General features: G+C 47.0%; 1 protein-coding gene and 1 long non-coding RNA gene across 5 annotated transcripts in view; both read right to left on the reverse strand.

Moving 5' to 3' along the window:
* Positions 1-1,600: 1,600 nt before the first annotated feature.
* On the reverse strand, positions 1,601-5,298 carry LOC148164566 (uncharacterized). 2 transcript variants are annotated; one of them, XR_015768022.1, is made up of 4 exons: positions 4,360-5,298; positions 2,162-3,513; positions 1,954-2,088; positions 1,601-1,845 (listed from the first exon to the last, which is right to left on the reverse strand). It is a non-coding gene; the product is annotated as an uncharacterized LOC148164566 (long non-coding RNA). The 2 variants fall into 2 exon arrangements; XR_015768023.1 differs by lacking the exon at positions 4,360-5,298 and having other exon boundaries at positions 2,162-3,861.
* Positions 5,299-8,550: 3,252 nt separating this feature from the next.
* Positions 8,551-24,700, reverse strand: part of KIF1B (kinesin family member 1B) — a 141,351-nt gene continuing 125,201 nt past the window's right edge. For 2 of the 3 annotated variants that reach the window (XM_028108143.2, XM_088022616.1), the window contains exons 36-46: positions 22,963-23,077; positions 21,980-22,113; positions 21,142-21,203; positions 19,804-19,949; positions 19,163-19,402; positions 17,981-18,052; positions 16,047-16,168; positions 14,340-14,489; positions 13,778-13,970; positions 13,451-13,569; positions 8,551-8,989 (exon numbers count right to left, since the gene is read on the reverse strand). In XM_028108143.2, coding sequence (XP_027963944.1) covers positions 8,815-8,989; positions 13,451-13,569; positions 13,778-13,970; positions 14,340-14,489; positions 16,047-16,168; positions 17,981-18,052; positions 19,163-19,402; positions 19,804-19,949; positions 21,142-21,203; positions 21,980-22,113; positions 22,963-23,077 — 1,528 coding nt within the window. In that variant the 3' untranslated portion in view covers positions 8,551-8,814. Of the gene's footprint in view, positions 8,990-12,655; positions 12,930-13,450; positions 13,570-13,777; positions 13,971-14,339; positions 14,490-16,046; positions 16,169-17,980; positions 18,053-19,162; positions 19,403-19,803; positions 19,950-21,141; positions 21,204-21,979; positions 22,114-22,962; positions 23,078-24,700 lie in introns of those variants that run through there. The other variant, XM_028108144.2, reaches the window with a different exon arrangement.

The following is a 24,700-nucleotide window of genomic DNA, read 5'->3' on the forward strand; positions in this document are numbered from 1 at the left end:
AGAGAGCATGGAGGGGGGTTGGTCAGAGGGGGAGAGGGAGAAGCAGGCTCCCCACTGAGAGCAAGGAGCCCGATGCGGGACTCGATCCCAGGACCCTGAGATCATGACCTGAGCCGAAGGCAGAGGCTTAACTGAGCCACCCAGGTGCCCCTGGGTACATAGTTCTAATTTTAAATATTTCTGGCAGTATTGAATAATCCCCCCTTTGGTGTAAGATAGTCCACAAAGAGGGTGTGAAGGATAATAACTTCCCAAGATCCAGAGTTACTCCCGAAGAGAGCCAAAAGAAGGAAACAGGACCGCAAGTCCCGGGCAGGGCAGAAAGCCCAGCCCAGCTGTGCGACGGAGAGAAAGGCAGCAGCTGGAACAAGAAGAATCAATTTGGAAAGGGACATGAAATTTTCTCCCCGTAACTGGGCACTGCAGATAGAGATTCAGAAGAGCTGATTCTGGTAAGAATTTCCACCCTTTGCTGGCTTCTGCCAGATTTTCCAGGATCCCCTGTGCTGGCTCTGGGATCTACCAGAGTCTCCCCTTGGCTGTTTACCGGAAAACCCCTCAGTTTCGTCAACTCTGGAGGGGCCTGTGTGGGGGTCCCTTCTTTGAAGGTAGATAGGGGTGTGTGTGCAATTTTTCATTAGCCTCTTGCAGTGAATCTTTTTTTTTTTTTTAAAGATTTTATTTATTTGACAGAGAGAGACACAGCAAGAGAGGGAACACAAGCAGGGGGAGCGGGAGAGGGAGAAGCAGGCTTCCCGCACAGCAGGGAGCCCAATACGGGGCTAGATCCAGGGACCCTGGGATCATGACCTGAGCCGAAGGCAGACGCTTAACGACTGAGCCACCCAGGCACCCCATTGCAGTGAATCTTTTAATGAAACACTCAGGGCTTTTGAAACCTTTTCGAGGCTTCTGCTTGCCAATTAAAACAGGTATCCCATTTGGCTTAATTTGGGAAACTCTGCTTCCAAGGGTACTTCCTAAATAAATGATCTTTTCTAATTGGAATGTTCCCCATAGGGACCACAGTCTTTTCAGGCTGCAACTCTGAGGGCTTGCAGCAGCTCCGTAGGACCCTGGCTGCAAATGGAATTAACTCCCAGTTTTGCACAGCCATATCCAACTGCCCGTGGGGGGCAACTCGCATCTCTGTCTGGCCTTGTTTTGGGGCCTCCAGCCTGATGGTTCCCTAAGCCAAATTCCTCAGGAAACAAAACAAGCCTAGTGAGATTTTGCTGTTTTTGCTAGGCATCTGCAACTTCTAAGAAAAACTTATGTTGTTCTTAGACATAAAATAAGCAGGTGTGTTGGAAGGTTGAGCATGTGACTCTTTAGAATTTAAGGATCCCATTGCTAAGACTTTGGGTTTCTCAACAGCCGAACTGACACCTAAATGGGATGTGCAGTGAAGCTGAGGACTGTGTGTGTTCAACAGTGTACCTCGTTGCATGGAAGTTTTCTTGAGGTTGGTGGGTGACCTGATGTCAATATAACCTGTTCCATGACCAACTTATCCTATCACAGGATCTTCTGAAGGTGGCAAGTGCTCTAACAGTCTTTATTTATTTATTTAAGATTTTATTTATTTATTTGACAGAGAGAGACACAGCGAGAGAGGGAACACAAGCAGGGGGAGTGGGAGAGGGAGAAGCAGGCTTCCCGCAGAGCAGGGAGCCTGATGTGGGACCCGATCCCAGGACCCCGGGACCATGACCCGAGCTGAAGGCAGACGCTCAATGACTGAGCCACCCAGGCGCCCCTCTAACACTCTTTAAATGTTCAATCTGTGCCAACCGATTTTTGTGGTTTTGGCTTCTTCTGAGATCCCCGCTAGTAAGCCTTTATCTATAGAAAATAAGACAAACATACATATGCATCTTAATGCATTGGCAGTAACCAAGAGACGTTACAGTATCGGCCACAAGACTGCCCCGTGCGCACCACCACCGATACCTGTGGACACTTGCTAGAGTTTTCCATCTGGGAACTTGTGATCTGAAAGGCCAAGGGCTTGGCTCTGGGCAGACCCCCTGCCAGCTCAGCTGGGCTCCAGGCATAATAACTCTCTGCCACTCAAACTGACCTGCCCTGTAAAGGAAAGCTGATTAGATCAGGAGCCTGAACACAAAAAGGGCAGAGCTTAGATCCAGGAGGAACTCACCAACAGCCCTTGGAAACAGGGAGAGAGGCAGTGAACTCAAACGGTTCAGGAGTATAATACCAGTTTCTCATCCCTGAATGCTGCTGGAAGTTCGCTTCGAATCCCACTGCTGCCACCAAATCTGTTAAATAACAAAAATTCAGCCAAATACATTTTAAAGATCTAATTGGCTTTCTTAATCGATTCATGAGTCGGCAGCATCCTAAGCAGGTAGAGGGGGGCTCCAAAGGGCTACAGAAGAGGAAAGCCTTTAAAGGTAGAGAGGGGAGTAGAAAAAAAGGAAATTGTTAGCAAAGAATTTGTTGTTTTAGGCAAGGTCACCCCCCCACGCCGCCGCCAAGAGGAACCCAAGGGTCCACCAGGAAATTTCCTAACGTTGACCAGGAAATCCCCATGGTCACTGGTACATCTCTGGGGGGCTAAAACTGCAGTTAGGTTGGGTACTGAGGGTCAATTTAGTGATTTGGGGGCCTGCACTTGTGCAGGTCCCCGGCAGCCTGGGAGGTGTGGAGCGATTACCCACTCCTACCGCACTCTTGCTCCCACAGTCTCCCTGATAAATTTCTGGCTCATCGGCTGCCTGACCTGCTGAGACCTCAGGCTGGCAAGCCTCAGGTTCTTCCCATTCATTTCTCACCCTTTGCTGCTTTTGGCTGATAAAAAACCTACAGCTCTCCTCCATGACCCCCAAACAAAACATGATCAGTATGCCCCTTCAGAGCAGCGCCCTGATCTGGTAAAACTGCTTCCCTTGCCGACAGAGAGGGTGGGCGGTGGGGGGCAACTCCAGGCAAGAAGACTGCAGGCCTCCACTGCTCTTACCTGCCGCTCTCGTAGTTTTTCCCAAGAATAAATGCTTTTTAATTTGTCTTCATTTGGTCAATTTCCAGAGCCTTGAAACATTTTTTTAAAGATTTATTTATTTACTTTAGAGAGAGAGAGGGCACAAGCGGGAGGGGCAGAGGGAGAGGGGGAGAGAATCTGAAGCAGATTCCGTGCCAAGCGGTGAGCCCACGACCCCGAGACCACGACCCATGCTGAAACCAAGAGTAGGCCGCTTGACTGACTGAGCCAGGCGCCCCACCTTGAGACATTTTTAATACTTCTTCCAAGTGTTATGCTTTCTTATTTTTTGCAGAGAGCACGGCCTATCCTCTCCACGCTGCCAGAGCCCGCACTCCGTCCACAACTCTGTCCTTCCATCTGCGGTGGGGGCCTTCACCGTTGAGTCCACCAGAGAGCGGTCAGGGTCTGGAGGTTTCCAGACACTGATCTGGGGGCAAACTGCCAGACTGTGCCGGGGCTGCCTCCACTGTCATTCGGCACCTCAGCTTCATAAGAGAGGAGAGCCACTGAGAAGCAGAACATGCAGGGAGAAGCTTCAAAGAGGACAAAGGGATCAGGAACTTCCCCTAATTCCTGTTATTCTCCAGGGCTAACAAGGGTTGGCAGGGCTCTTCGGGCGCCTGGCTGGCTCAGTTGGTAGAGCATGCAACTCTTGTTCTTGGGGTTGTAAGTTTGAGCCCCACGCTGGACAGAGTTTACTTAAAGAAAAAAAAAAAAGTCTGTAGGGTCCTTGACCACAGGGTCTGTCCTGCCTCCTTCCCAGGGTGGGCAGATCAAAGTGAGCTAATCTAGGAAAGTTCCTTGCAAACTTCAGATTGCTACATGGTTTGTTGTAGGTTTTTTTTTTTTTTTTTTTTTTTGAGAGAGAGCATGGGGGGGCAGGGCAGAGGGAGAGAGAGAAGCAGACTCCTCACTGAGCAGGGAGCCCAACACGGGGCTCGATCTCGTGACCCTGAGATCATGATCTGAGCTGAAATCAAGAGTCGGATGCTTAACCAAGCCACCCAGGCGCCCCTCACGATGCCGTTACTATCTAAAATGACAAGGAGACTCAGCGCAGGGAAGGAGACTTGCTCAGCCCGTTAGAGGCAGAACGGAACTTAGGCCATAGGCCAAGCTGGCTAAGGCAGAGCCCAGCACTCTGTCCTCGTGGGAGTAGCAGGCCATCATCAGGAGGCTCAGAGACACGTTTCCCCAGCAAAACTGGGTTCAGCTGCATATTAGTGACCTTTAGTTGACTTTCAAAGGAAAGCTAAATCGAAATGGCCTTTCTGTGACTGGTTTTGGAGAACAAACCGCCCTTTGGAAATTGTACAGGTGGCTCCCTCAGGAGGGCCTTGGTGCCCACACACCTTTCAGCTTTGTTGCAAGGGTTCCCTCCGTCCGCTGGGCTCGGCTGCAAGGAGAGCCGACCACCAGGTTTTGTTGCAGGAACAAGTTGATTGCTCTAGTCTGAGATTTGGCAAGTGAGAGAAATTATGCTGAGTCAATGTGACTAAACATCTGGACACACCCAAGTTATTACTGAATAGGCGTTGCTTTAGGCAAACATGTTTAAATGTCTAATCCAACAGTCCCCATTCATTTCCTTCTATTACTAATGTTGCATGCAGCACAGCCGTCCCATTGCTTTGCTAAGGTGCTAAAAACCAGCAAAAAATGCTGTTTCCCAGGACCGTTGGCAAACTACCACAAACTGGCTTAGGAGAGGGCAGGTGTCAGGACAGTGACAGTGAGGTTTTCTCTTTTCTGCCAGCCAGGCCACTAGATAAAGAGCCAGCACCCCCCCCTCCCCGAGACTCCCCAGGCTCTTCTGTTTTAGAGATCTTGATTAACTGACCATTTGCGCCACTTGTTTCTTCTTCCTCCTTTAAATTCCCTTTTTTTTTTTTTAATTCACCAATAAACAGTGAGCCCAGGGATGCCTGGGTGGCTGAGTCAGTTAAGCGTCTGCCTTCGGCTCAGCTCACGATCCCAGGGTCCTGGGATCGAGCCCTGTATTGTGCTCCCTGCTCAGGCGGGGGGAGCCTGCTTCTCCCTCTCCTCCTGCTTGTGCTCTCTCTCCCTCTCTCTCTGACAAATAAAATCTTAAAAAAAAAAAAAAAAGACTGAGCCCAGCTAAACCCTGGATCTCCTCCTCCCCTAATAAAAGCAGAACCCCAGGGGCGCCTGGGTGGCTCAGTCGGTTAAGCGGCTGTCTTCGGCTCAGGCCATGATCCCAGGGTCCTGGGATCGAGCCCCGCATCGGGCTCCCTGCTCGGCGGGGAGCCTGCTTCTCCCTCTCTCTCTGCCTGCCTCTCTGCCTACTTGTTCTCTCTCTGTGTCTCTCTGCCAAATAAATAAATAAAATCTTTAAAAGCAGAACCCCAGGCCTGGGTGCTCTCTAACTGTAACCTTGCTGGGTGGCCCCAGGAGTGCCAGGCAATTTCCAGATCCTGTAAAAATAATAAAACTTTTTTGTTGTTGTTGTTCCCCAGTTTCCTGATTATTGCCGAAAGGCACCTTGCAATCAAAATAACCACAGGGCTGGTCTAGCCACAACACTGGTTACTGATGGGCTGAGCCCAGCACACAACAGCAGGGCTGGGACAAAGGCAAGTCTCTCCCAGAGATGAACAAAGTCAAGCTGACATTTAGTTTTTAGAAAATCCTCAAATGCTTGGCTTAGAATGCTTAAGAAAAGTCAACTCAAGTTATTCCTCACCTTAACTTTTCACCTTGCCCTAAATCCCCAAATCCCAAATCAAAGCATGGGCATGAATTCTATAAAAACAGCCCTTCTATGCAACTCTCCCAGGGCAGAATCCTTTGTTAGACTTACGTAAGAGGGTGTCTAAGTTAACAAACCTACTAGCTGGGGCAGATTTGAAAATCTCAGCTCTGCCACTCACTTGCTCTAATTCCTGCAACTGAACTCAAAGGACTCGTTCACCTGCTAGGTAGAAAGATCAATTATGGAAAAAAACCAGGAGACCATATATTCAAAAGCCAGAGGAGCAGGCAGGTGATGTACTCAGAAAAGCTAAATTAAAAGGGACTGTGCACTCTCTGGAAGCCTTCCCTTCGCTCCACACATGGCTGTCTGATTTCTCCTAACCCGTAATGCTTTTATCCCTGAAGATACCTGTTGTTCTTTGCCAACAATCTCAACGCTCCCGACAGCATCTGTACATGTCAAAAATTGACATCAGAAATGTACATGCTCCAGTGTAGGTTGGCATGATACTGGTGTAATGGTGCAGACCTACTCATCCCTCATCTGCTGGGATGTGCTAACACCTAACTGTGCTCAGCTGTGTAAGACTTATTCCCCGGCACGTTTCTTAGGAATATCTCAAGTTTGGTATCTGTGTTTCCAAAAAACTGTTGAACATTGGAATTTTACTCATGTTTCCCTGACATTACATTCCTATTGGTATCATTGAAGACAATGCTCAGTGGATTGAAAATGGTACTATTTTGTGGTGCTTGTTCTCAAGCTTAGATCATTAATATGTAGAGTGGTGATGCTTTTGGGGAAAAAAAAAGGGACTGTGCAGAGACAAAGAGTTCCTACGAGACGTGGAAGAATCTCCAAACCCGACCACAAGTGGAATGACAAGAAATAACAGGTAGGAAAGTAACACATTCAACGTACACAGTTCCAGGGGACCTCCTGATGTTCTGTACTGTCAACTTTGTGAGAGACATGGCGACCCTCAAGAGAGCGACCCTGGTGAGGGGCCAAGCCTACACAAGCCTAGGGATGAGGTGTGGTTGCAGGAGAACACCCACTCTATAAGACTAAGTCGGTGTCAGTGCAAATCCAGTGGAGTTCAGGAAGGCATGGCTGACATAACCCCTGGAGCTGACTTAGCTTTTAAGGCCGAGGAGTCCCACAGAGAGAAGCTGTAGCAATTGGAAGAGGCCCTGCATGTGTTCGCAGCACTGGCTGCCTGCGGCTGCCCCTGGGGGACCTGAGACCCAGCATGCCCCCGCACCAGCCTGCAAAGCTCCACACGCTGGTCTCTTCCCCTTGCCGGGTTTCCCTTCCTGCTCACTCATCCCGTCTGCACACAAACATGTTTGTCCTCTCCCTCCCGACTCGTCCTGATGCCAGTGTTCCAGGACCCGAGCCTTGGTTCTCACCGACTACTCATTTCCGGGCCTCCTCGCCTCCTGCCTTTCTCTGCCACCCTCACGCTGACAACTCCCAAATCTGCGTCTCCGGCCCCACCTGTCCCCTTGAATCCAGCTGCCTTGGCGTCTGTATAGTCAGGTGGAAAAGTCGGGGTCTCCAAGTGAACATGACTGGAACCAGATCCTTCACTGAGCACCGCCAGCCACCCCCACCCCATTCTCCCAATCTTCTTCATTTTAGGCAATTGCAACATGTTCTTTATGCTCGGGCACACATCCCGAGTTACCTTTCTCCCCGACTGCATGCAGTGGCTCAGCAAATCCTTGTTAGCTCCGACATTAGAATATCCTCAATCGGACCACAACTCCCGCCTTTACTGGTCCTACCTGGGTCCCAGCTGCCACCCTCCTCTGGGGACACTGGGCAACAATTTCCTATTTTGTCTCCCTTCCTCCACTAGGCCCCCGCATCCACACCCCCAACAGGCTGTTTCTCACCCAGCAGTCAGAATGGTCTTTTGAAAACACAAATAGGACCATGTGACTCATCTTCCCCAAACCCTTCACCGGCTTCCTATTTCACACTAATGAGAGTTACCTAAGCCTTAAACCACCTGGCTTTTAGTTACTTGCTGCCGCCAAGGCTCTTGTGTTCTCCCCTTACCCAGACGGGCCTCCCTGCTAACTTTGGGACCGACAGAGGACACTGCTGCCCAAGGGCTTAGCTTCTCTGCCTGGAGACCTCCTTGCCCAGGCTTTGCACGCATATGCATTCCCTCATTCAAGTGTCTGCTCAAAAGTCCTCCACCAACACAGGCCTTCCCTGACAAGGTCTAGAAGGATGCCTCCCTCCCACCCATCCCTTCCATTCACCTGCTGTTTGCTCGGTCACTGACCACTTGACGTTAGACATTCCCCATTCGTGATATAAAGGTCTTTCCTCACGGGGACGGGAATGCTGGGGCGCATTGTTTGCTGCTGAGTTCTCACACACTGGGCGCGGGCATGGGGTGGGCGCTCAGATGGGCACTGACCCAATCACTGCCCTTTACCTGAATGCTGCTTCTCCCTCCCTTCTGTCTCCCCGCCAAACAACCAGGACGGTGGTCCCTGCTCATGCTCTGTTCACAATGGGAACTTGTTAAATGAAGCACAGGGTGAATGATTCAACCTCTCCGCCCAGAAAAACCACACCACCACTGGAGAGTCACTGGTAGGTATCTAAGGAGAGGCTTCGGGAGAACCCACACAGCACTCAGGAGGAAAGCATTTTCAAAAGAAACAGCACCTACCTGGCTTTATAATAACCCTACTCTGAATGATCAGAAAAGCCATAGGTCACACCACAGTAGTATCTTTGCAAGTCAAGAAACCTTGTGTAACTACCTTTCAAAGGATGCAAGAATAAATGCACGTCAAGAGCCTTCTGATGCACTGGTTGTACCTTTATTATGTTTACCTCGTTCACTAAGAGTTCCGTGATGCAAGGTTACCATACACAGTTAGATAATGTCCGCATTGCACATCTAAGGCTATACAGCAAAAGAACCGGAATTAGTACAAATACAAGAACTATATTTACATTCTGTATACTCAAGCTCCAAACATCAGATAATATTTACATAATAAAACATGAAAATGAAAATCTGAAATTAATAATGTACATTGTTGCTAATGAGCTCAACTCCTTACTGGGGAGAGATCAGTTTGCAAAGTCTTGGTTCAAAAAGGCCACATGTGCTCCACAGGTTCCGTGGCAGCACATGCGGATGGTGAGAAGAGACCCGAAATCCCGACGGGTGGCGCCTTGCACGCGAGAAGGCCAATGGAGTCCTCAGGTGAACCGATGCCAGAATGTGCAGCCTGGAAAAAGGGAACTTGAAGACATGAAGACAACACACAACAGCCAGGGTTTGGCAAGAGACCAACCTCAGCTCGGACTTCCTGAGCACAGCTTTTAACATGAAATTTGCATCAACTCTCATTCTTTCCTTTAAATGATCAGAGGCTTTCCTAAGATTCATGGGGGCTCAAATCCGAATTTCATAAATGGCCTTTTGAACAACTACAGATAATCTCTCAGCTGACATTGCCATTTCCTAAGGAAGCACCATCAGTACATCCCTGCTACACAGTCATGGTTTGGCCGCACACTGGGGTGAGTCATTACTGGCCACGGTGGACAGCCACAGTGCACACGAGTCAGAGTCCTCTTGCAAATACACTCAGCAAACCTTTTGAGAGCTGCAGCAGAATTAGTGTCTTCTTTTTAAGGAGCAGGTTAACAATCACATTTTAGAAAGGGAATCCAAAGCAAAAACGAAGGACCCAAGTCAGAGAGACAGACAAGCCCTGACCCCGTCCTGGAGGACCCGAGTGGATGCAGCACGAGGAAATGGCAGCGTACCGGAGCTGCTACGCACTAGGTCATCCGTTCTTTCCCAGTCCAATGTGCAATTAATTACAGTGTATAAATATACAAATACCTTACAAAATTAAATATCCCTGTAAACCACAACAAGCAGCAGGCAACACAGTCTTTGCTTTGAAATGTGCCAGAAGTCATTTTATTTTTAGATCCCTGAAGATCTTTCCCAATGATTTAACTTACTCCTTCATCTTAAAAGAACTGAAAATATGAGTAGCTGTAGAAGTTCAATGGCAGCCGAAGGGGGAAATAAAAATGTAAAACAACAGTGGTTTCTTAGCCGGGAAAAATCATTCTCCTTCCCCTCACAGTGACGGCGCGAGTGTCTTAATGACGTGCTAGGATTGGGGTGCCCACCCGGCTGCCAGCAGCAGCCCTTCCCCACGCCCCTGGCTGAGTGCACGGCTGGTCGGCCCTGCACAGCCTGGCCCGAGAGCTGGCTGACTCCCAGGCAGGCACAGAGGTGAGGAGGCTGTGGGCGCTGGTTTGGTGTGGGCTGTGAGGTCCTGTTTTGCTTTGGCAGGAGAAAGGAGGGTGGGGAAGGAGGGGAGGACATGATTACTTTTAACTAGCACTCATTTCTTCTTAATTTGGGTAAGAGCTTTTTCTTTGTTTTTTGCTTGTTTAAAGGAATGCTTTAGGGGAAAAAAAACACATAAAAAACCCCAAAAGGTAGTTTTCTTAAATACCAATATTAATATTATATTAATATTAAATATCAACTTTTCTACCACCATGGCTTCAGCTAAATCCTCATAAGTAGTTCCTGCCATAAAAGCTCTCTCAGCTTCGAAAGTGGGGATGGATCTGTCCAGAAAGGGAACATTAATCTTGAAACTGTTCCAACTACAATCTGGACATGGGCCGCTAGAGGAAAAGGGGGAAACCAATAAGGGCTGTCCTCAGACTTTCGGTGGAAAGCACACCTGCCAGGGACCCCTGCCGGACGTAATGTCCTGCTTCCTCAGGGTGCCCTCTCCCCCGGGGGTGATACGAACAGTCCAGTTCTACCTGTCCTAATCTCTGACACCTCCAAAGCAAAGACTTTCCAAGCCAGTTCTGAGTTAGAAGAAAAACCAAATGCCATTTCAGTGTATCACATGATGTGACTCCCCCTCAGCCTTCCCCACCTCCCTCTGTCATGGACATGGGTCCCTCTATCAGACTTCGTGACAAACAGCAGCGGCACCTGTGACTTCATTCTACAACGCAACCTTCGAATTTCATCTTCATTTCCCCTGAAATCAGATTTCATTCCAGTCCAGGAGTGATCTCTAAGCACCAACAGATCCTGGATTTGAGTCTACACCAGAAGGGCATACTGTGTCCACTAGACAACTAAGGAACCTCTAACTACATTAAAAATCTCACGCACTGCTTAGAAAACAAATAACATCACAGTTAATGACCTATGTTTTGAGGAGAGGAAGGAAGTTAAAAAAAACCTACTGTAGAGTTTTTATTGATCACTTTCCAGCTAAGGTCACAGACTGGGATTTCTAGCCTTTTAAGCTCTCCACGATTCATGTTTCCTCCTCTTTGCAGGGCAATTCTACCGAGGCCAGGAGACCTGTTCTTAGCGATGAGCCCAACCAGGAAGTCAGAAGCAAGGGTCTGCTGACACGCACCAGCCCCTGCCCCATGCTGCCTGAAGCAGAAAATCAGCCGGACCCCACCACCTGGGAGGCAGCAACTTCAAGGCTGGAGACCCTCAGTCTCCGCGAGGTGGGAGAGAGCAGATACTTCCCTGAATGCCTGAGGGATGGTCAAACAGAGATGTGCGTGAGGGAGGTAAAGGATGGTACAAAACACCCCAGGTCAGATGGCAAAGCAGCTGAATTAACCCGCAGGCCTTCCTTTCCCCAGGCCATTCCTATAAAACTTACTGGCAGCTGAAAGAAAAAGAGTATTTTCTTCCATGATGGCGTCTGGATGCAGATGACCCTGTTCTGTCAGAGAGGGAGACTGTCAGCAGCGAGCTTCCTCCTTCCTCCTCTGGCAGTTATTTCCACATCCCATGAAGGTAACCGAGAGGCAAGGCGGAGGCAGCAGCAAGCCACTGCGGCCAGGGCTCAGGTGCGCCTCTTCTCTGCCCCCAGGTGTCCTTTTGGTTTTTTTTTTAGTGGTGGGAGGGGATTGGTTTTAATCCCGGGATCCAGAAAGCAAAGCCTGCCTAGTCTGCTTATTTATCATAATAGGGGGAGAAGCATTACTGAAAGTATTTTCAATTTGACAAGGATCATTGGAAATGACCACTGGATTCAGAGGGAGACTTCCAAGTCTATACTTGAGGGTTACATTTCTTTGATCAAATGGAGCTACATCAATCACAGGGTCACTACTCAGCATTCCCATAATTATAATGACAACAACGACCATCAAGTTCACGAGCAGAAGTGAGTCATTCCCCCCTTGTGGGACGTTTGTGTCTGACACTGTACTAATTCCAAACTGTACCATCACTGACAAGAAGAGAAATGAGAAACTGAGAGAGAAAAGCAGTTCACAGGAGCGCTGCTGTGAGGAGCTACCCTCATCGTACTGTCAGCCCGCCGTCATGACCCACTGTCAAGCCCCACGGTCCTCTCAAATCCACAGGCAGTATCCTTGGCCCTTCCCTTCTTACAAAGTCAGCAGCAGCCACTGTTCCAGGTCCGCTAAGAAGTTCTCCCTTCTCTCTTCCACTAAAAGAAAACCGCATAACTACGTTCTAAATAAGCTCCACTTTCAGAGAATACACCTGTGCCATTTCTAAGCTCCCCACAACCTTTTCCCTGAATGGAAAATGCAGGGATTAGCAATGGCAAAGAGATGGAAAGGGAAAAGGTAAGTTTTTTCCTTTTAGGTTCTAAAAAAAAAGCCAGATGTTTCCTCCCGTAGTCTCTAAGCCACCCCCCCCACCCAAAATTGAAGTGATATCACAGAGAAAAGGAAAAGTATTATGTTGTCTTAAAAAACAGACAAAGATATCCAAAGACAGCAGTACAGACATCACAGGGGGTCATAATGGGGACCTATCATACAAAAGGAAGCCAAGAGACACACAAAAATAATTTGGAGATTCACTGGATCCCCTCTGGGTTGTTTTGTTTGTTTTTCTCCCTTTTGTTAGGCCACATGCTAATACCAAGATTCTCAGCACAGGAAAAAAAGAGAAGGGTACAGAGCAATGGAGACGGGGACCAGGAGAGCTAGCAAGAGTATTGACAGGAGGGAAAGCAGTTACCCCACAGGCTTACACACGAAAGGGGCCATCAAGAATCAGAGAGAGAAGGAAGCAGCAACACTTTCTTTATGTCTCGAAGGCGAGTGAGGACGCTCGGCAGGGTCCCTTAGCACTTCGGGTCGCTGGGGCACCTGCGAGAGAGCTTTGACCTACAGGTGACAGAGGAAGAGGGCGGATTAGAGGAGCTGGGTCCAGATGTCTCTCCCCTCACAAGTCTCCCTCCTCTACAGTTCCCTCCTTGAGCTTCTTCCCCTCCAGCACTCAAGCCCCAGGTCTCTAGGCTCCCTGAATAAGCAGGTGAAGCTGTGGGGGCCCCTGGGACACAAGCCCCTCACAGGATCAGAGGCTGGATCACAGGGTGGAATACTGGGAGACCATGAAGGTTTTCACCACCTTCCCCTGACTCAGTCAAAAAGTAAAAAAATAAGAAAAAAATCTTGAGAAACAAAATCAAAGCAGGACATTAACTGGGTACAAATGGGACCAGGTTCCCTTAGCCATTCAGGGCACCAGGTGACACCTATGAGAAGCTGAGGCCTCATCACCACCTTACAGTCACACTTACGCTGCTGTCCTTCCTCTATAGTCAGCCTGCTGTTGGGGAACAAGACTTCCTTCTCGATTCACATTGGCCAGAAGCCAAGGAGAAGGAGACATGAGGACAACTTACCGTATTGTGCCAGCAAGGAGTGGGTTAAAGGCATATAACCAGTCGTTCATGTCTTTGTCATTGAGAGCCTGTAAAAGGACCCCACGGTGCTTTGTGCATACAGCAAAGATGTTTGGTGTCTGAAAGAGACACAGGGGGACGGGAAGGTTACGATGGCTGCTGACAACGGGGACCACCCTGCCATATTCCCAGGGCACACAGCACCTCATACTGAAGGTTCAGGGAGACCAGACACATAGGAGAGATGCCACACTACACAACAGAGAGTTCAGAACTCAGAAGGGAAGGGGGCAGGCGGCAATTAGTAGCCAAGAGAGCAGGACTGACCTTCACCATGGCCTGCTGGTCCTCGCTATATTCCACCTGTGCTGTGGACAGGTTAATGATGCCACGCTCCACTGGGTCTTTGTCGCTGTTATAGATAAAGACATAAGGGCGACGGACCACAACAAAATGTTTAGCCCAGTTGCTGTAAAGTGGCTCCTTGAAATGCAGGTATCCTTTCTTAGAGACCACGGAGCTAAAAAGGGCAGTACAAGAGAGGTTAGTTTCTCGCAAAAACAAAGTGATCATGGCCTGAGGAACATGAAAATATGTCTCACCTAGGCCCAGTCCCTAGGATGAACAAAACAGGCAAAAGATCTGTTTGGCCGAGAATCTTCTCTGCTAAATTAACACAGCAACAGAGCACAAAGTACTGCCCCCACAGCATACTGTGGTGTGGTGGAGATGCCTGACAGGGCACAAGTGCAGCAGGAACCCAGCCTGGCTCTTTATCCCAGATTCCATTGATATTAGACAATAATATTCACCTCAAGTACAAGAGCAGAGAGTAAATTACTGTGATTTGTCTTTTATACCTGGCATCCCTGGTCAATACAGTACTCACCCTGGCCTAATTTCTTCAATATCTGGAACAAGATTGAGAAATTCATTTTTTCCTGCTCGGGCTAAATAAGGTGTTTCCACAGTTGGGACGATCTGAAACTGTTCAAATTCTGGGCAGGGACTAGAGGCCCGGGAATTGGCTTCTGGGGTCCTTTAAAAGAGAAAGGTTATAGGAGCTTCAGCAAGGTCAATGCATAATGTGTACAATCCTCTCACCAGGAGGAACAAGCCCTCTCCTTAAGAGCAGGGGCCTTGCAAACATCAGTTTCAGAGAGCTCAGCTAAGACAAGTGGGTGTCAGAAAGTTAATTCCAACTTCAACTGCGGTCATCCTTTAGAAGTTACAAAAGTCACCAAGGCCTGCAGTCCCTCTTCCTACTCTGAAGCCCTCTGAACAGAAGCGTCTGGGGCATGAACTCCATTCCCTTACATGTTTCTATTTCATTTCAAGGCCACAACTAGGGCAGTGGTTCTCAAAGTGTAATCCCTGACCAGCAGAATCAACTTCACCTGGAAACTTGTTAAAAATTCAAATTCTTGGGCTCCAACACAGACCTACGGAGTCAGAAATGATGGGTGGAGTTCAGCCACCTGTACTTTAACAAGCCTCCCAGGTGACGCTGGTGTGCACTGACATCTGAGAACCACTGCCATAGGGGGCTGGCAGAGAAAGTAAACAAGTGGGAAGAAGCTGGCTTCCCAAACGACCGCCGACTGAGAGCAGCCGGGACCATGACGTGAGCAGGAGCTCCTACGCTCTGCACCACAGGTTATCGTAGAGCAGCTTAGCCTGATGAATTGTATCCCACCAACTCTAAAAAGCCCATCTTTTAATACTTCACCATTTCTCAAGTTGGGATGCATCTTACAACTGATGACACACGTCACATTTTGGTTGGCAGTGCTTTCTTCTTTCGTAGTGGCACATAAAATAATGTTACGGTTGATGACATCACAAATTAATTCAATTACCTGGATGTGTTACTTTCTCAGCCACACTCAACTGTCGCCATGTTGGTACACTAAGACAGACAGCTGGACGACACCCAGGTGGGTTCTGACAGGTGAGCACAACGAACGGAGACGGGCCCGGGGGTGTGATGGTGAGTCACAAACAAGTGATTACAGTGATGAATTCATGGGATCTAGACTACATTTGTCTCTATTATTCTTACCAATATGTTTCATTGTGCCATCAAAATATATTTTCCAAACTAGTTTTAAACTGTTTTCCCCAAGATGGGACTTGCTCTGTCTGGTATGACCGGGGAACCAAACAGGAGTGGGAATGGAAGGCCAAAATGAGCAGGGGAGGGATTCCGAAGAGGAACCAAGGGTTTTCTTGCAGAAAGTTGGTGAGACATGGTGTTAGAAGGTACAGGAGCATCTCCCTGGGACTGTGATACCCAGAAAAGGCTCCCACATACTTCTGAGTGCTGTCAAGATAGATGGTCCCGCCCTCAGCAGAGAACCACTGAGCTAGAGGAAGGCTGGCATTTCTTTGGTTCTTAGGCTAGCTTTTCTCAGTGAAGTCTGGGTACTTACAGCTTCTTTCTTTTGTATGTACGTATGTGTTGTAATCATTACCACCAATGTGGGACTTGAACTCAAGACCCCGAGGTCAAGAGTTGCATCCTCCACCAACTGAGCTGGCCAGGTGCCTCTTTTAATTATGATTATTTTTTTTTAAAGTAAACTAGGGTACTTACTTCTGATCCAGAGAGTTGCTCCTAGCCTCTACCAGAGAAGGGCAGGTGGAGGAGGGAGTGAGGGTCGAACTGCTGAAACTGGACACAGAGGGATCCCGTCCGATAGGAGAGATATCAGACAACTGGAGGCAAACAGGAGACAGCAAGTGAGATTCAGCTGAAAACCCAAAATACCTCTGCAACGAGGAGCTCTGACAGCCAGTAACCTCACATTCATAAATCTGCTGCTCTAGGTTATTCAAGAAAACGACTTATAAGTACTTTATGACCTGAATGTCACATTAGGAATCATTTACAAAAGAGGCAAGGCTGGCTTTTTATTTTGTGACTGTCCTGCATTAATTAAATGAGCCTATCCCTATGAGCCCAGTATTTAGAACAACAGGCACTATTCTAAGAATATGGCAGAGGCCCTGCCCTCCTGGAGCTTACGTTCTAAGTGGAGAAGGCAGACAACAAACAAATCAACAGACACTTTGCAAAGTGTCAGGTAGTCCTAAAATCCAGTAATTCTACTTCTGGGGGTTTACCCAAAGAAAATGAAAATACTAACTCAAAAAGACATACACACACCTACGTTCACTGCAGCATTACCCACAAGAGCCAAGATATGAAAGCAACTCAAGTGTCCACTGATAAGATGAATGGATAAAGAAGATGGTCTATATTCACAATGGAATATCATTCAGCCATAAAAAGGAATGAGACCTTGCCATTTGCGACAAGATGGATGGACCCAGAGGGTATTACGCTAAGTGAAATATGACCGAGAAAGACAAATACCATATGATTTTACTTATATGTGGAACCTAAAAAACAGAAACAAAACCAAGCAAAAAACCAGACCTTTAAATAGAGGAAACAAACTGAGGGGAGACCGGTGGGGGGATGGGGGAAACAGATGAAGGGGATGAAGAGGTACGACGTCGAGTTATAAAATAAGTAAGTCACGGAGATGAGAAGTACAGCATCGGGAATGCAGTCAATAACACTGTAATAAGGTCGTGTAGCGACAGATGGGAACAATACTTATCGTGTGGTGAGCCCTGGGTGAGGTACAGAACTGTTCAATCACTGTGCTGTACGCCTGGAGCTAATTTAACACCGTGTGTCAACTACACGTCAATAACACAAAGCATAAGGTAATGGGAAGGGCTACAGCAAAAACTAAAGCAGGGAGAGAGGTCAGACACAGCTTCAGAGAGCTGCTGCCTTTACAGAGGGGGCCAAGGAGTTCATTTTTGAGCCAAAAAATGGACACGATAAGGGCGCCAATCATGGGCACTTCTGGAGGAAGACTACCCCGGGGAAAGGAACAGCAAGGCTGCCAAGGCCACCTAGGCAGCTGGAGTCTGAGGATCAGCAAAAAATGTCACAATGACTAGAACTGCATGAGCACTGCAGACGTTCTTCAAAGTGCTCACCTCATTCTTTGTTGAGGGCGACATTTTTTTTTTTAAAGATTTTATTTATTTGAGAGAGAGAGAGAATGAGAGATAGAGAGCACGAGAGGGAAGAGGGTCAGAGGGAGAAGCAGACTCCCCGCTGAGCAGGGAGCCCGATGTGGGACTCGATCCCGGGACTCCAGGATCATGACCTGAGCCGAAGGCAGTCGCTTAACCGACTGAGCCACCCAGGCGCCCCGAAGGCGACAACATTTAATGCCACCATGAACCTCAGGGCTTCTGGTGTCCTGTCACACGGTGACATACCAGCCCCTACAGGGTCTCCTCCGAGGGATTCGGGGAAAAGCCAAAATGTTTCCCATCTGATAACACTCTAAGAGACACAGGGGGATGCGTTTATCTGCAGAAGTCTGTGTTCTGCCTCTGAGAAATTAAATAAATACAAGAGCAGATACGCCCTACATCCTTAGACCCATCTGAAGCCACCTCAAAGCAGGGAGCCTGGGACGGGATATCTGAGCTGCTCACCTTACAGTCACTGATGCTGCCGTGCACCTGGCTGAACTCCCGGTTGAAGGTGTGAGTGAGAAGTTGCAGGCACTAGGGAAGAGAGAGGAAAGTGTGAGTTTCAATGGTTAAATGAAGCCCTGGATGCAAGGCAGGAAGAGAAAACAACAGGCTAACACCCACAGTGGAGCTCAGGTGCTGCCCCAACACCTCTAGAATTAAGTTAGAATTTAGCAAGGGAAGCCTGGAGTATGCCTAACAAAGACAAATTAAGTGGATAAAAGGGCCATTCTCAAGAGGACAAAAGCAAATAGCTGCCAACACCACAGATGAGAAGTGCTTAAGAACACAATAGTGCCCCTTCCGATTCGTCCTGGTACTAAAAGCCATGGAGACTTCTGGATGGACATATTTTTCTAAACTGACTAGAAGACCGTTTGGTTATTGAAACAACATGCCACAGAAGCCCTCTCGCCTCTATATTCCACTGTGGGCCAGTTGTCCAGACACCATATGCCTGAGTGTCATCCTCAGCAACCCCTCTGCCCTCTCCCACCCCATCTGGGCAACAAGGAGTGCCGCCTCTACCTCCCCAAAGTCTCTTCCGTGACGACTCTTCCTCTTCTCCCTGCAGCCTCCCGCCTCAGCTGAGACCCACACCATCTGGAGCACCGCAATAAAGAGCTCTTTGTGCCTCTAGGCTCTGTCACCCCAAACCCACCCTCTTTCTTGCTGCCACAGCAATCGTCCTAAAACACAAACACCTGTTTAAAATATTTCCGCGTCACCCCCAGGACACTCTACACTCTAGTCCAGTCTCCAGACCCTGCAAGATCTGGTCCTGCCCCACGTCTCTGACTCCATCTCCTGCCCCTCCCCACTTTTCCCATGTGATTCCATAGCACTGAAGGTGTAGCCTACGAGGCTTTCCTCTGGTGCAGCCTTCCAAGCTCAGCTCAGCAGCACCGGCCCGTGAAGGCCTCTCCTCGGGCTCCCCCAGACTCCAGACACACACCTCTATTATATGCTTGTCACTGAGTCACCTGTGAGTTAAGGGTAGAAATGGAGTCTTATTTATTTCTACCTTCACAGCTAGTACAGGCCTTAAAACAGAGGCCCTCAAAGATGAAAACGAAAAATCCAAACTAGCTCACGGGAGTCTCACGGTGGGAAAATGCTCGGCAACAAGGAAGGGATTCACACCTTGGTAGCCAGCTCCTTCTCTCGATCCACCAGGCTTTCAATGTCTGTCGAATCGTAGCCGCTGCTCTCGCTGGGAGTGATGGCACTTTCAAAGGTGGTGGTAGAGATCTGAGAGGAGATGCTGGTGGAGGTGCTGAGGGTCCCACTGCTGAGGCTGGGGGACAACGAGTCACTCAGGGACTTGGGGATGCTGTCACCAAGTCTCTCACGCAGCAGCAGGAAGTGGCGAGTTTTTTCCACCTAAGAAGATCAACACAAATGCCTCAGCAAACATAAAACTTGTTAAGATTCCTTTCTTTTTTTAAAGATTTATTTGTTTGAGAAAGCGAGTGTGCACACATGTGAGCAAGGTAGGGAGGGGCAGAGGGAGACTGAAAGGGACAGAGAATCTTTAGCAGACTCCCCACCAAGCAAGGAGCCTGACGTGGGGCTTGATCTCATAACCTGAGCTGAAAACAAGAGTCGGACACCTAACCAACTGAGCCACCCAGGCACCCAAAGCTCGTTATCTTAATAAGCAAAATATGCCTCCATCATAACTGAAAGCTGAAAAGCCAAGATCACACAGAGAAGGTGAGTGTGACCGATACTTTGGGAGTCGTGCTCAAGAGTTCATCTGAGCGTCTCCTGCCCTTGGATACCTCGTGAAGGAGCTCCAGCTTCTCTAACTCCCACTGGTGCTCTAGGATGAGACTGTCCCCGCGGGGCCGCCAGCCTGCTAAGTTCTCTTCTCCCCGCACATAGGCCACAGATGTATCCAAGATTTTTCTTCTCCTCCTCTGCATGCCTGAGACAAGAGGAAATAATTTTTTTTTCAGAGAAAAATCTGATTGCATTTTTAGCTCAAAACAAACTAATAATTCATATACATGGCAAACCAACACAGTCAAGACACATGGGATTTTGATTATTAATAAAAATTCATCCCTTTTCCCTCAAAGCAATTCTCTGAACTTCTTTTAAAAGAGAGTTTTACATTCTTTGATAACTATGAAGACTATCATGCAACTTTAGAAAATGCCCAAGTTATTGTGTTACATGAAAATATAGAAAGACTGACTAGTCTGTACCCTACGGTTCCAAATATATAAAAATACACCCATATGAAAAAAGTAAGAAAGGACCACCTCTCCACCCCCAACCACACCCCACATGCAGGAGCTCAACTGGGACTGCAGATGACAGACAGCTTCAGCCCCATCATTTTCCATTAATTTTAAAAAATGTACTGTTTTTACATATCAAAAACACAAATTAACCTTAAGTAAGAAAATTTCTCAAGGATGTATCCGGACACTATAATTAGCTGCTATTGAGACTTGGATTCATACTCCAAATTCTTATTTTAATCTAAATCTTACCTGTGGGACCTGACCTTCTTCTGTGTATGTTCTCTAAAATGAATGATCAAACTCACCTTAATCAAATGTTTTTTAAAAACCCTGACTTTTGTCCACGTTCCGGCTTATAAACATAGAACTGCAAAGGGCTGCTTAAGGCCACCAAGCTAGAGGAACAGCAGCAGGCCAGAGAGACATCAAAAAGGACACAGCACAGATTCAATTTAATCATTTGTCTCCCTAGAGCACAGGAACTTTGAATTCTAGTTTGACAGCACCTATAAAGTTACATTTTGCCAAGGTATCTTTGGTGCTAACGTGGAAAGGGAAATGGTTATGAAGTTTGCCGAGCCAAATTCATTCTAATAGACTCAAATTTTTTTATAATATATTGCAACATCATGACATTTTGTTCAATACAGATTTTATAACTGTTTTTTGCAGGTCACAAACCAAATAGTGTTGTAACTCAGAAAAAGGTAACTCTCATCACCACCAAAAAACTGGCTTATAAAATAAATATACCTGGTTTCTAAAAAGTTTTCTATCTATCCTACATGGGTAGGATAGATTTTTGACATAATATACTCCAAACACAGGCAAAGATAACTATCACCTCCCCAATCCATACAGGCTTACCTGGACTACCCGTGTCTGCCATTTTGCATAAACTGAGTTCATAAATTCCAGTGACTCGATTGCTATTCGAATTAAAACAAACAACTGTTTAACTTCTTATAGCACAAAAACAGGAAAATCTCAATTCCTTCTACTTAAAACACTGTCTCCTGTGTAGCAACTGCAGCCCACCCTCAAATATAATTACAGACATTTCTTATTTCTTTTCTTATTCTGAACTTAAGAAGTATATTTTTCCTAGAAGGAGTTTGTTTTCATCCCAATCTTTTGAATTACTTCAACAGGAGGACTAAAATTGAATGATAAACTCAAAAGTTTATAATACAAATATAAAAAATAAAAATCTGCCTTACCACAAGAGAAGAGATGAGGGGGAAAGTCTGACTAGAATGAAACGATGAGCATCAAATTTGAGGGCATGTGATTAGGAAGGGTACTAAACCTTCCACGTATTAGTAACACTTGTTATTTAGGCTGGATAGTGAGGCACAGGTAATCCCTGTATTAGTCTTGACGTATTTTGATATACCTTAAATAGGAATAATCTTTTTTAAAAGAAGAAAACCCCAGTGGTAATCAGTTAGAATTAATGAAATCTGAAAGAACATTTAGTCCCTGCAAAATTGTTCTGCGAGTGCTCACGATGTAATACTCCTTCCTTCCTTCACACACTCATGTGTCCATCAGTATTGCAGTAAATGCCAACACTTTGAAGTTACTGCACTCCTGGTATCAGGTTGTAAGCCAACGCTGAAACAGCAGGCGACGGACACCGAGGGCTCAGCTGCTTCTGTAGTGGACAAACAAGCTGGAAGCTACACTTGTCTCTGAAACTTACGAGTCTGGTGACTTTGAGTAGCCACTGCCGAAGAGGCTGCGCAGAGAGCGTGGAGGTGAGATCTTGGCGTCCCGGGAGTAGAAGACCATGCACACGTCCTTGGTGATGACCGCCGGCTGGATGCAATGATCCAACTGAAAGCACAAATGAGTGGGCTCCATTTAAATGCAGACAGAGCCTCTGTGGCAGGATTCTGTGCACCAGCTTAATCGGAAAGCTGGTCCCAGAGGTGGGGGCTGGAAGATTTATTTCAGCTCTACCAATTACTTCAACAGCAGCTCAGCAGATAATGTGTGCAAGATTAGGTTGTAGTCCTTGCAGCTGCTTTATTTTCCCCAATTTTTAAAAAACTTTCTTCTGAAATAATGGCTAATAGTTATTATCTATTATGTGCCAAGCACTGTTCGAATGCTTTTGTATCTGATCTCTCTACACCTTTCTGAGGTAAATGCCATCATTACTACTCCTGTTTAAGAGATGAGGGAATTGAGGCACAAAGAGAGCCCCTGTGGAAGGACATGCTGGCAGTAAGTGGCAGCACCGGGATCCGAACTCAGACAGGCTGGTTCCAAGGTCTGTGCTGTTGATCACTACTAGGTTCTGCCCACAGCCGCAAAAACAAGAGGCAAAGTTTTTTTTAAATTGTATCTTCTTTGAAGAAGGCGATTAGGTTACTAAAACTGAAGTTATAATAGAAGCCATGACTTTAAGTTTATTTATTATTTTTTTTTAGTAATCTCTATACCCACTTATGGGGCTTGAACTCACGACCCCAAGATCAGTTGCACGCTCTTCTGACCGAGCCGGCCAGACCCCCCGTTGTAGGATTTTTGTGATTACATAGAGATGAGGAACAGAAGCTAATAAAATCACAACAGTAGCAAACAGTTGACAAAAAAATCAGTCGAATCTTTCCTCCTCATTTCTTGTGGTAATGTTCAGGCCTAGCCATTCGTGGTGATTTAGGTTCAAAGTCTCCTCACCTCTAGGTATGCTGACAAGGTCATGTAGATCTTTTCCCCATAGGGCGTCACTCGGTTCAGAAGGAGAGAGTTATGGAGGGAGCTGTCCCACACAGCCTCGAAACGGTAGAAGGTCCTGAGGTCAGAAAGGCAAGAGGGAGCCATCCAGAAGAAGTGAAGTCACCTTAGTCCAGGTACTCAGTAACACTACTGAATCCTACACCAACAAATAACTTGGAATACACTGAAATCATTTAATGACACGGTGGATGGAGCCTTTATCCCCTAGAAGGAAAAGATAGGCCCCCAGTCTTTCGCCCCACCCACCATCCAGGAGCACTTAGTTATGCTTTTTTTTTCTGGACAAGTCTGCTTCTCTGCCTATAAACATAAAAACAGATCAATCAAAGAGATTAAGATTGCCTGTGGACAGAAACTAAAGGAAGAAAGCCTAAGTAAGCGCCTCCACAGTCAACAAAGAGGGCAGGAAGCAAATCCTCAGGAGCCTGCAATCCTATCTTCACATCCCAGTCCAGTTCCGCTGTGCCTTCGAAATGTCACAAACACCTGGGAGGCCTGACAGAGAAAACAGGCAGAATAATTTAAGTACAGAGTCTAATTTTAAATAAAAGAACAGGAGGCTATTCTTAGCTGATGTTTTAAGTAAAAGAATGATTTTAATACCAAAGCTGGCTAACTACTATTTGTTACTTTTCAAAAAAATCCACATGAAAAGCAATCTTCCGCTTCAGTAACAACTAGAAGCTTGACTTAATAAGCACCCAGAAACAGTTTTTTAAGTTGTTCTAATATCTTCCTTTTCTCTTACTGGTAAAGCCCCACAGACCTGACCTGACATCCGTTCCGCCAGTTCTGCAGCGTCGTCCGAAGCACCGCACTGAATTACAGCCCAGCTCCCAGCCCTGCCCGCAGTGCCCTCCACCCCGACTCCGGCCCCATGACGAGTGTCTACTCTGCACAATGCACGTTCCATCACCACTGGCTCGCACCCAGTTCAGCGACTTTCTGCACACTTTGCTTCCTTCTACATTCCTCCTTGCTCCTTCCCAATGGTAACCTTGCTATTGCTGTCTTTTCTAGATTTCCTATAACAAATAACTTCCTCAAATCAGATGAAGAGAGATGGGAAAGACTTCCTTCACTACTGAACCAGGATTTTTTTTCTACCCCAAAAGAAGAAAATAGATGAGACAAGCAGCTCTGACAGCAGAAAGAGAAATGTTTAAAAATAAACAACCTATTTCTCACAGCCTCAGCTTCCCAAATAGCCGAACTGGTCTCTACTACCTCACAGGATAAAACCAAGAAAACTGAATAATTATGCAAAGCTACAGAGCAGCAAACCTTCAAGCTTCTGACAGAGAGGACAGACAAGGAGAACAGAAGACCCAGGTTGAGATTCCATATGAAAGGAGGGGGAGTAACACTCTAATTTGTAATCTAGCAGAAGAAAAGCTGAAGATGCATAAGAATAAAATGGACAAGAGTTTAGTAAATGGGATGAGAAAAGAAGAGCTCTACCAATCACTTAAGAAGCTGTATGTGAAACTGTACACACAACAGGAAAAGCCAGGGCACAAGGGTATAGGATAAGGTGCTGCTCTATCCTAGGTCTGCATGGGGAAAAACTACTAAATTAAAACAGTAGTCTAAGCAACATAAGACATAAAGCATTCTGATAAACTAGAATCTTCATGTGCAAAAAAGCAAACAGAAAATACCTAGGAATATCCTTATC

This window comes from Eumetopias jubatus, unplaced genomic scaffold (genome assembly GCF_037043125.1).
Source record: "Eumetopias jubatus isolate StellerSeaLion01/CBP00866 unplaced genomic scaffold, mEumJub1_p1.0 scaffold_4, whole genome shotgun sequence".
NCBI lineage: Eukaryota > Metazoa > Chordata > Mammalia > Carnivora > Otariidae > Eumetopias > Eumetopias jubatus.